This window comes from Trachemys scripta, chromosome 2 (genome assembly GCF_013100865.1).
Source record: "Trachemys scripta elegans isolate TJP31775 chromosome 2, CAS_Tse_1.0, whole genome shotgun sequence".
NCBI classification, from domain to species: Eukaryota; Metazoa; Chordata; order Testudines; family Emydidae; genus Trachemys; species Trachemys scripta.
The window spans coordinates 34593699-34606127 of NC_048299.1; the positions used below are offsets into that span (position 1 = coordinate 34593699).

A 12429-nucleotide genomic window follows, 5' to 3' on the forward strand; every position below is an offset into this window, starting at 1 on the left:
TCAAGGAGAAACCAACAGAACTTTCACACCATAACCTGGCCAGTCATGAAACTGGTTTTCAAAGCTTCTCTGATGTGCAGCGTGCCCTGCTGTGCTCTTCTAACCGCCCTGGTGTCTGGCTGCATGTAATCAGCAGCCAGGCAATTTGCCTCAACCTCCCACCCTGCCATAAACGTCTCTTCCCCCTTACTCTCACAGATATTGTGGAGCACACAGCAAGCAGTAATAACTATGGGAATATTGGTTTCGCTGAGTTCTAACCAAGTCAGTAAACTGCGCCAGCATGCTTTTAAATGTCCAAATGCACATTCTACCACCATTCTTCACTTGCTAAGCCTATAGTTGAACAGCTCCTGACTACTGTCCAGGGTGCCTGTGTATGGCTTCCTGTCTCGATTGATAGCCCATGACAGCCAACATGAAGAAATTAGCTATCAATCGAGACAGGAGTGCAGAATGGCAGCAGAAGCGGCGGATGATGACGGACATATAGAGGTGGATGCTACGAGAATAGATATTTATTCTGAATGATGAGAGGATCTGCAAGGTGGATTCATGGCACCAGGAGAGCAGAAAGCATGGCACCACCATGGCAGTGGAAGTGGTCATTTGATGATGACGGTTAGCAGACCTACTGCACTGTCTGCTGAAAGCAATATGGCGCCCGCACCGCAAAATGGCGCAAAATGATTGTCTGCTGTTGCTTTCACGGAGGGAGGGGCGACTGCCGACATGTACCCAAAACCACCCACGACAATGTTTTTGCCCCATCAGGCATTGCGAGCTCAACCCAGAATTCCAATGGGCGGTGGAGACTGCGGGAACTGTGGGATAGCTACCCCAGTTCAACGCTTCGGAAGTCGACGCTAGCCACGGTACTGTGGACGCACTCCGCCGACTTAATGCGCTTAGTGGGGACACACACAATCGACTGCATAAAATCGCTTCCTAAAAAATGAACTTTTCTATAAATTCGACCTAATTTCATAGTGTAGACATACACTATGTCAGAGCAATAAGTTACATTTAACTACCACCTATTGGGTAATAATTAGAGCTGTCAAGCAACTAAAAAAATGAATCGCGATTAATTGCGTGATTAAAAAAATGAATCTTGATTAATCGCACTCTTAATAATAGAATACAATTTATTAAATATTTTGGATATTTTATACATTTTCAAATATATTTATTTCAATTATTACACAGACTACAAAGTGTACTGTGCTCACTTTATATTTATTTTTGATCTAATTGCTCTGTAGAAAAACAAAAGAAATAGTATTTTTCAGTTTGCACTACAGTACTTGTAATAGGTAATCTCTTTATCATGAAAGTTCAATTTACAAATGTAGAATTATGTACAAAAACCCCTGCATTTAAAAATAAAACAATGTAAAATTGTAGAGTCTGCAAGTCCACTCAGTCCTACATCTTGTTCAGTCAGTCACTCAGACAGACAAGTTTGTTTACATTTGCAGGAGATAAGGCTGCCCGCTTCTTGTTTACAATGTCACCTGAAAGTGAGAACAGGCATTCTCATGACAGTTTTGTAGCTGGTGTCGCAAAATACAGAAGCTCCCTGACTTACGCAAGCGTTCCATTCCGGAACGCCTTGTGTAAGTCGATTTTTTGCGTAAGTCAGGAAATTGTTCTCCTTAATCTCTAAGGACAGGACAAGAAGCAATGGGCTTAAATTGCAGCGGAGGAAGATAGGTTGGACATTAGGAAAAACTTCCTAACTGTCAGGGTAGTTAAGCACTGGAATAAATTGCCTAGGGAGGCTGTGGAATCTCCATAATTGGAGATTTTTAAAAGTAGGTTAGCCAAACACCTGTCAGGGATGGCCTAGATCAGTGGTTTTCAAACTTTTTTTTTTCTGGCAACCCACTTGAAGAAAATTGTTGATGCCCATGACCCAACAGAGCTGGGTATGAGAGGTTTGGGGTGCAGGAGGGGCTCAGGGCTGGGGCAGAGGGTTGGGTTGAGGGCTGTGGGGTGGGGCTGGGAATGAGGGGTTCAGGGTGCGGGAGGGGGCTCTGGGCTGGGGCAGGGATGGGAACGTGGGGTTGGGAGCCTTACCTCCAGTGGCTCTCGGTCAGCGGTGCAGCCGGGGTGCAGAGGCAGGCTTCCCACCTGTCCTGGCACCGTGGACTGCACTGCGCCCTGGAAGTGGCCAGCAGCAGGTCCGGCTCCTAGGCGGAGGTGCGCAAGTGACTCCATGCAGCTCTCGCCTGCAGGCACCACCCACCCCAGTGCAGAGCTGGTGCTCAGGGCAGGGGCAGCGGATAGAGCCCTGTGGCCCCCCTGCCTAGAAGCCGGACCCGCTGCTGGACGCTTCCAGGGCGCAGTGTGGTATCTGTACAGGTAGGCACTAGCCTGCCTTAGCCAGGCAGCACCACCGCCGGGACTTTTAATGGCCTGGTCAGTGGTGCTGACCAGTGCCGCCGCGACCCAGTGCCTTACAGTCTGCGACCCAGTACTGGGTCACGACCTGCAGTTTGAAAACCACTGATCTAGATAATACTTAGTCCTGCCATGAGTGTAGGGGACTGGACTAGATCAGCTCTCAAGCTCCCTTCCAGTCCTATGATTCTATGATAACAGTGCAAAATTAAATTGAATGTCACATTAACTGTACATTTTTCATGTTAGAGATGTATTAAAATATATAGGATGTATTAATTGTGTCCGTTGTCAAGCTATCTGGAGTGGCTCATGAGCATGAGTGCCAGCCTCGGGGCAGGCTGTCAAGGAACAGGGCATAAACCCCAAACTGGCTGTATGGTCTATAATTAGATTTCACCAACCAATTAATAAGTGTGAACTCTTAAAGAACTATAAGAGTCTTAATATGGAATAACAGTCCCCTTGGGCACTCTGTTCTGTCTTGCCTCCCAGGCAAACCTGCCTTTGTGATATATGATCCCCTTTGCCAAAAATCACAATTCAGGTTATTCCCAGTCCCAAAGGACTAGTCACATACCCCAGGTCAACTGTACCTCAGATCACAAACCAAAGAAAATGCTTGTAGCCAATTCTAAAATACTAATTCAAGATTTATTAACTAGGAAGAAGAAATGTTATTTACAAGGTTAAAGACATGATACTGTCTTATGTTCCAAAAGATGATGATAGCTGCTTTAATATGAAAGCTTTATATGTCCTTTAGGGCTAACCCGAGCTAAACCACTGGGGACCCTTTGCTTATGCTTAGAAATCATCGCTTCTCAGAGTTCAAGCAGCATAAGGATAATAATTTTTCCTTAACAGGGATTTTTATTACTTTCCCACAGCAAGGGCTTGTGCACGTACCCTCTTCAGAGAGGTGGGGAAAGCAATCAACAGAGTCTTTAATCTGCTGTTCCACAACACCTTGTCTGGTGTGTATAGACCTTTTGTTCGGGGAGGAGATAATATCTCTTTTGGTAAACTAGTATTTCGTGCTTAGTATTGCTTCTCCCTTTACTGTCAGGGCTTACAGTCTTAAACATTTTTATAGTTACAGAGCAGACACTTAAACACTACCTTATAACATGACATACAAATATTACAAGTATGATTAATACATGCAGCATCCTACAAGCATCCCATAAAGTCTAAACACATTCTTATAACTCTAATATCTTTTTTAACAATGCTAACACAAAGGCAAGCCAGACTGATTTCCAGTTATGCATTTGTCTGTGTCAAGTGAGGCCCAGTGGCCTTGGCATGAGCTTGCACCTGATCTGCCAGTGTCTCATCCATCTTTTTTGTTCTTTTTCTGTATGTTTTACTTTATATGCATTTTCTTGTATGATTATTCTGTAAATACCATTTTGTTTCTGTACTTGAAATGCGGTTAAATGTTGTTCTAATGAAAAGCTAATCACATTCAACAGGACTACAGAACTTAATGTTTAATAATAGTGTCATGAAGTTACAACAAAAGTATCCTGGAATTCTGTAACTTTAAGAAAAAGTGCCGTGTGATTTATATAACTAGCATATCTCACTAGAGGATCTTCTCTTGTAACAGAAAAATTATCGCATACAGGAAGATACAGATTCCTCATTAGCAGCGAGTTGGCAGGTTTTGATTAAGACGCTCCAGGAGAAAGAGTCTAAAATTCAAAAATTAGAAGCAGAATTACAAGAATATCAGGAAAATGAAGATACAAAAATGGTAAGTTTTTTGTAAAAAAAAAAAAAAAAAAAATCATGAATTTATTCTTTGAACATGTTTATTTACTGTAGTAGCATTTCCTAGTCTCATTATAAGGGTATAGGAAACTAGCTAGAAAACCTGTTCAAGAATTTTCTTGCACTTAGGGGGCTACATTCTTAGCTGGTGTAAATTGATGTAACTCCGACTACATGGAAATTACAGCTGCTGAGGTTCTGGCCCAGTGCTGGCAATTATACCCCATAGTATTTTTTCCCCTTCAAATTCTTGTCTAAATAGTTGCTCTTATTATTACTTTTAGCTGTTTATTCTAAATATGAACTCCTCAGGTAAGGAAATTCCACCTATATTCTGTTAGTACCCACTCTTACATATAGACAATTTAAACTAAGTATCTGTCACCTGTTAAATAACCCCAACTCAGATAAATACTTGGCATGTCTCTCTTGGTTTTTTCTTCAAGATTATGGAGATCAGTAAAATCAACTCATCAGTACTTCAACTACTAAAATCACTTGAGACTCTTCCTTTTTAATTGTTTTTATTAATTCCTGCAGTAAAGTTTAAACAATGTAATCATTATTTGGGTATAACCATCAGTAGGCATTGGAGGCCTTTTTCAGGGGTAAGCCTTTTCAAACTAAAAATGCTTTGTGAAAACTAGTTATGGTTGCTAAAGAACAATCATAATATTCAAAAATTGGAAATACAGCATATGGCCATGTACGTACGTACGTATGTTATCTTCTCACACGTCAGCACCCAGAGATACAACCTTGTCCATTTCCTTAGCAAATTAACCCTACTCAATCACAGCCTGATGAAAAGGGAGAATTCCACAACACCTTCTCAAAACTTCACATATGCTGTGGATTTAATCCACTTGTGAGGAAAGGTGACATTTTTGAAGAAAAGAAGTTAGGTCTTAGTGGTTAGGTGTAGTTCATTATTTTCTATCAAAGTTTTATTAATATAATCAACTGTGAACCTTCACCAGTGAGTGTATATATGAAATTTCATGTACTGAAATAAGTGCAAGTTATGCATTTTAGTGGGATGTCTGATCTTTTGTGCTCTTTCCTGGTTGCCACAGACAGATCTCAGTGCCTCAAAGTAATGAACTGAGTAAACAAGGCTAGTTGATGGATTCAGAAATGTTTCTGTGAGCTTCTCTATGCCCCAAAAAGGACTGGCCAAACATTTGGCATCAACTCAACATAACAACAAGGGAAGGGTTGTGGGAGGTGCCAGAGTTCTGGCATCAATGTACAACTTCCAGCTGGACTGGGGATGAGCAGCCAGCTGGGTGCTTCTGGGTTCTTAGTAGCGGGGAGAAATACTACTCTAAATAAAATCTGTCAGCTTGACCTTTTCCCCCTTGTTCCTACTCAACTGCCCTCTCTTCCTACGATATTTCTTATCTCAATTTGGCTGAAAAGGGTCCCTCTGGGACCATCTTCCTCATTTTCCTACTGCCACTTGGGTATCCTTGAGTGGTAACAGCTAATTTAGGCCCCCTCGTTTTGTATGTATAGTTAGGATTATGTTTTCCAATGTGCATTATTTTGTATTTATCAACATTGAATTTCATCTGCCATTTTGTTGCCCGGTCACCCAGTTTTGTGAGATCCTTTTGTAACTCTTTGCAGTCTGCTTTGGGTTTAACTATCTTGAGTAATTTTGTATGTTCTGCAAATTTAGCCATCTCACTCTTTACCGCTTTTTCCAGATCATTTATGAATATGTTGAACACTACTGTACCAGTACAGAGCCCTGGGGGACACCACTATTTACTTCTCTCCATTATGAAGACTGACCATTTATTTCTATCCTTTGTTTCATGTCTTTTCAGCAGTTACTGATCCATGAGAGGACCTTCCCTCTTATACCATGACAGCTTACTTTGCTTAAGAGCCTTTGGTGAGGGACCTCAAAGGCTTTCTGAACGTCCAAGTACACAGTATCCACTGGATCACTCTTGTCCACATTTATTGACCTCCCCAAAGAATTCTGGAAATTAAATTGGGGCATGATTTCTCATTACAAAAGAAGTGTTAACTCTTCCCAACAAATCATGTTCATCTATGTGTCTGATAACTTTGTTTTTACCATAGTTTCAATCAGTCTGTTTGGTACTCTATTGACACCTCAATCTGGGACAGTTCCTCAGATTTGTCACCTAAATAGAATGTCTCAGGTAGGGTGACCAGACAACAAGTGTGAAAAATCAGGACAGGGGTGGGAGGTAATAGCAGCCTATATAAGAAAAAGACCCCAAAATTGGGATTGTCTCTATAAAATCGGGACATCTGGTCACCCTAGTCTCAGTATGGGAACCTCCCTCCATTCTCTGCAGTGAAGACTGATGCAAAAAACTCATTTAGCTTCTCTTAAGTAACCTTGTCTTCCTTGAGTGCTCCTTTAGTACCACGATCGTCTAGTGGCCCCACTGATTGGTTTGCAGGCTTCCTGCTTCTGATGTACATAAACATATTTGCTGTTAGTTTTTGAGTGTTCGGCTAATTTATCTTCAGATTCTTTTTTGGCCTGCCTGATTATACTTTTACACTTAACTTGCTAGTGTTTATGCTCCTTTTTATTTTCCTCAGTAGGATTTGACTTCCAATTTTTAAAGGATGCTCTTTTATCTCTAACCGCTTCTTTTACTTTGTTGTTTAGCCATAGTGGCACTTTTTTGATAATCTTACTGTTTTTTTTTAATTTGGGCCTCTATTATGGTGTTTTTAAAAAGTTTTCATGTAGCTTGCAGGCATTTCACTTTTGTGATTGTACCTTTTAATTTCCATGTAAATAGCTTCTTCATTTTTGTGTAGTTCAACTTTCTGAAGTTAAATGCCACTGTGGTCGGCTTCTTTGGTGCCTCCTCCCTGAGTGGTGCAGCTATTTTACCTCTTGGACCTGCTCCTGTGCTCCACTTAAGATAAATAAAGAATTGTCTCTCCTTGTGGGGTCCAGAACTGGCTGCTCCAAGAACTAGTCATTTATGGTGTCTAGAAATTTCATCTCTGCATCCCTTCCAGAGGTGACATGTACCCAGTCAATATAGGGATGGTTGAAATCTCCCATTATTATTGAGTTTTCTATTTTTATAGGTTTTCTAATCTCCCTGAGCATTCCACAGTCACCATCACTATCCTGGTCAGGAGGTTGGTAGTATAGTCCTACTTCTATATTCTTATTATTCAAGGATGGCATTTCTATCCATAAAGATTCTGTGGTACAGTTTGATTAATTTAAGATTTTTACTGTATTTGACTCTATGCTTTTTCTCATATTTAGTGCCACTACTCCACCAACATGACCTTCTCTGTCATTCCTATATATTTTCTACCGTTGTTATTACCATGTCCTGTTGATTATCATCATTGCACCAAGTTTCTGTAATGCCTATCATATATCAATATCCTCATTTAATAGTAGGCACTCAAGTTCACCCATCTTAGTATTTAGACTTCTAGCATTTGTATACAAGCACTTATAACTAGAGAGAGTAGAAGATGAAGAAGCAGATTGTCACAAATAGGAGAAAGAGAACCAGGAGGCATTCAACTTAGGTAGAAGTATTGAATTGTTTTGAGATACCCAGTGAGTCAGGGACCAAGGGACCTGTCTCTGGAGAAATGAAACAGAAAGCTGCAGGGGACATGCCTGGTGGGTGTCCTTGCAGTCTGAAGCAGGTTGCTACCAAGAGAGGTTTTTCAGTCATAATAGGAATGGGCGTCTCATGGGAGGGACACAAAGGGGGGCACCAGCTAAAGGGGGGGCATGTGACCTCCCCATGTGAGCCCCCACGTGATTCCTCCACACCCTGCTCCCAGCCCGGGGGCTCTGCGCTCTCCCCATTCCACGTTACCTAGAGGGGACTCTGTCCTCCTACTGTGCTGGGAACTGCAGCGGCGAAAGGAGCAGAATGTGGAGCCGCTGGGCAGCAGCTCTTCCGGTGCGGCTTTACCGCTCCCAGACCTTCCATGCAGTGGTGTCTCCTGACTGGGATGGGGTCTCTACAGCCCCACTAGAGGACAGGGCTGGGGTCTGGGGGTGGTACCAGTACAGCCGTGCTAGGGGAGCTGTCAGTACAGGCGCTGGCTCCTGGGAGCGGCGGCCTCACATTCTGCTCCTTTCGCTGCTGTGGTTCCCTGATGAATGCCCCCCAGGCATCTGGGGAGGGATGTGTCACCCTTCTTGCCCCTCCCAAGCATTGCCTGACCTCCGTGACATTTTCTGCCCCAGGGCTGGAGCTGTCAACTGGTAGACCACACAGCTCTCAGCCGCTGCTGGTGGCAGGCTCCCAGGGCTTCTGAGCCCCTGGGCAGCAGGGGGACCCTGCAGCTCCCAGCGACTGAGGGCAGGGGGGGAACCCTATAGGTCTCAGCCACCAAGGGTGGCGGGGGATCCCCCACAGCTCCAGCTGCCACAGGCAGCGAAGGGATCCCGGAGCTCCCACTCCCTGTGGGCAGTGGGGGCCCCCGCAGCTGCGCAGCTGGTGGTGAGGGGATCCTCCCGAAGCAGCCCAATGGTGGCATGCCCCCCCCCACCACAGCTGTCTGGCAAGAGGCGGGGGGTCCCTCTGCAGCTGCTCAGCCCCAGCAGGTGGCAAGGGGACCTCGCCACTGCTCAGCCGCAGTGCGGAACCCTTCGCAGCTCCCAGCTACTGGGGGAGAGGACAAGGGGACCCCAAAGCCCCCAGCTGCTATGGGTGCTGGACCCTCCTGCCTCCCCATTTTATCAGGGATATTTTTAGTAAAAATCACAAACAGGTCATGGGCTTCCATTAATATTTGTTCACTGTCCATGATTTTTATTAAAAATATCCCTGATAAAATCTGACATTAGCAACTCCATATTAAGAAGAGTGGACAGATAATTCAGCAAAGGGCACAAGGATAATAGGACAGTGTGATGTCTCCCTGGAGCAAAAATATGAGATGCCAGTTTTCACTCGTGATGATACATGTTGGAACCAATGATACAGCATCACATGGTACTACACAGATTACAGAAGACTTCAGGAATCTTGGAAGAGAGCTGAAGAAGAGGAAAGGCCAAATGATCTTCTAAGAGCTCCTTCCAGTCACACAAGTGACAGAAGGCAAAAGCCAGAAAGTACTGGAAGTGAACAATGGGCTGCACAACTGGTGTGAAGCTGATGGTTTTCATTTTGTGGAACAGTGGGCTACATTCCAGTGGAAGAGGGAGCTATATGAACAGGATGACCTGGCTCTCACAGATAAGGGGTGTCACAGTGTGATTGGACCTTTAAGAGAAGTCAGGGCCCAGTCTGTCTGTGACTGCCTGTGAGTAATTGACTGCCCAACTGGCTGTTAAATGGTTAAGTAGTAAACAAGCACCAGGAACCTGATGCAAAGGTTATCCAAGACTAGTTAGAAAAGGCATTCCCAAAAAGACAGGAAGCTCCTTAGGAGAGGAGTTCTCGGGGGGAGGTCCCCAAAGCAAGGAGCCTAGAGGGAGCACTCTTGGAGACCGGGAACTCCCTTGTGGGACCACCAGAGCAGGGAGCCTAGGAGGTGCTTGGAGGCATAAGAGGTTCCTAAAGGGAGATCTGCACAAAGCAGGCATTCAGGAAGGCGTGTGGAAAAGGATTCTCCAAACAGTGGTCAGAAGCCCAGCCTGCCAGCAACTGTGTGCTGCCCTGGGGAAGAGCTGTAGCTGACAGTTCTATGTTGACCCCAACTCTGGAGAAGGACTCTACCTAGGTAGAGGCAAGAGACTTGACTCCAGGGGGCAAACACCTGAGTGAAGAGAACCCTGCAGATAAAGGGCCTGGACAGAGGTCAGCAGTGGACTGAGGTGGGAACAGATAGCTGGGAGACTGGGTCTTTCTGAGGCTAAGATGCTGGGGTGGAGGTTTGCTTATGTTTAGTGTTGTACCTTTTTTTAAAATAAATAAGACCCTCTGAAGAGGGTGCTCTTCAGCATCTGAATGCCTGCTTGGACATGTTGATATGCTGGGTGAGGGGAAATCAAGGCAGGGCTCACCTGCGGTGCTGTGCCTGATAGCCAGGGGGCGAGCCAGGATGGCCTGCACTGTAATGTGGGGGCTAATAATCTCATCTGGAGACTAGCTGGAGTATCCAGGATGACATTAACTAGCAATGCAAGGGAAGAATGCTAAGAAGGCCAGTGTGGGACAAACTCAAATAAATTGTGTCACAAACTAATTGAACTGAAGTGGCAAACGATTTTAAGTTAAGAAATTTTTCAACTGTTTATGTATCAATGGAATCTGAGTATCAAGCAAAAGGTGTTGGAAAATTCTCACTGATGCAAAGAAATTTGATATAATTGGCATTACTGAAATCTGGTGGGATGAGTTGCATGACTGGAATGTTAAAATCACTGGTTTATAACCTATTTAGGAAGGATAGAGTGGGTAAAAATGGTGGTGGGGGAGAACACTCCATTAAAGACACCCTTGTTTGTTTTAGAATTATTGATAACTCAGAACCACAGAATCTTGAATGCATATGGATCAATGTGCTGACAAAACCCAGGAAGAGGTACTGGTGGAGGGTCTGTTACAGACCACTGAATCAAACTGGAGAACAGGATAAGCTACACGATGAGACCAGTAATCATGACCTGATTGCATTCAATATGGGCAAACAAAGGACCGTCCCAACCAGTTTTATATATATTTAATGCATCAAAAGGGCTAATTTCCCAAAGCTGAGGAAACATGAGTGAAATTGACTGGGAGGAAAAATTTAGACAGAAAAGGATAAATGAAAATTAGAGTTCGTTAAAAGGAATTTATTAGATGGCCAAAAAGCCACAGTTCATCAACCAAGAAAGAGGACAACTATAGCTAAAAGCTGATCCTGGTTCAGTGATGAGGTGAAGGCAGCAATTAGAAATAAAAAAATGGAAAAAGAATAAATAGATATCAATTAATGTACATTACAGGTTTTGAAGTCTAGAAAATTGAAAAGGGAAACTAAAGATACTACAGAAAATCCAGGGCTACCTGGGCTAAGGACAATAGGGAGGGTTTTTTTAAGTATATTTCCAACAAAAGAAATACTAGCAGTGGTACTGGCCTGGTACTAGATGGAGATGATAAAACTACTAATAATAATGCAGAACAGGCAAAAGTAATCAATCAATATTTCTGTTCTGCAGGATGATGTGCTTGTATCAAAAGAGGGTGATGAAGTACTTTCCAGTCCAATATTAACCAAGTTAGATCTTAAACAACATCTGCTAGGGTTAGATACTTTTAAATCAGTAGGCCCAAGTAACTGGTACCAGAAGTCCCAAAAGAGCTGGCTGAGGAGGTCTCTAGCCCATTGATGTTAATTTCTAATAAATTTTGGAGTACTGGGGAAATTCTAGAAGACTGGAAAAGTGCTAATGTTGTGCCAGTATTCAAAAGAGGCAAGTGAGATGACCCAGTCACCCAGCTAACTACAGGCAGGTTACCGTGACATCAGCCCTGGGCAAAATAATGGAAAAGTAGATATGGTATTCAATTAATAAATAATAAAAGGATAGGAATATGATGAGTGCCTGTCAACATGGTTTTATGGAAAATAGGTCTTGTCAAGCAAACCTGATTTTATTCTTTGAGGAGATTACAAGTTTGGTTGTTAAAAGTAACTGAGTAGATAGATGTAATAGACATTTGTTTGACCATGTACAGCATGACATTCTGATTATAAAATGGGCAATACACAATATAAAAAAATCACCCGTTAAATGGATTAAAAACTGATTAACAGACAAGTCTCAAAAATTAGTCATCAATGGGAAATCAACATTAAATCAGGGTGTTTCTACTGGGGTTTGGTACTAAGCCTGACATGATTCAAAATTTTCATCATGGTCTGGAAGTACATCTAAAATTACTGCTGATAAAATGTATAGATGGCACAAAGATTGGCAGAGTGATAAATAATGAGGACAGATCGGTCATACATAGTGATCTGGATCACTTGGTAAGCTGGGCACATTTAAACAAAAGTGTTTTAATACAGACTAATACAGTATGAAGTTATACATCTAGGAATAAGGAATGCCATACCTATAGAATGGAGGTCCGTATCCTGGAAAGCAGTGACTCTGAAGAGGATTAAGGGGCCATACTGGAGAAACAACTCAATGTGAGCTCCCAGTGCAAAGCTGTGGCAAAATGAGCTAATGTGATCCTTGAATGTAAACAGGTGAGTAGGAGTAGGGAGGTGATTTTGCCTCTGGGTAAGGTACTGGTGAGACAGATACTA

The 12429-nt window shown here is 43.1% G+C and overlaps 1 protein-coding gene across 5 annotated transcripts in view; it reads left to right on the forward strand.

The window, feature by feature from the left end:
• Positions 1-12429, forward strand: part of C2H10orf67 (chromosome 2 C10orf67 homolog) — a 121292-nt gene that overhangs the window by 19777 nt on the left and 89086 nt on the right. For 4 of the 5 annotated variants that reach the window (XM_034760265.1, XM_034760264.1, XM_034760266.1 and 1 more), the window contains exon 5: positions 4022-4168. The exons of the other annotated variant lie outside the window; for it this stretch is intronic. In XM_034760265.1, coding sequence (XP_034616156.1) covers positions 4022-4168 — 147 coding nt within the window. The remainder of the gene's footprint in view (positions 1-4021; positions 4169-12429) is intronic. 5 annotated transcript variants of the gene reach the window in all.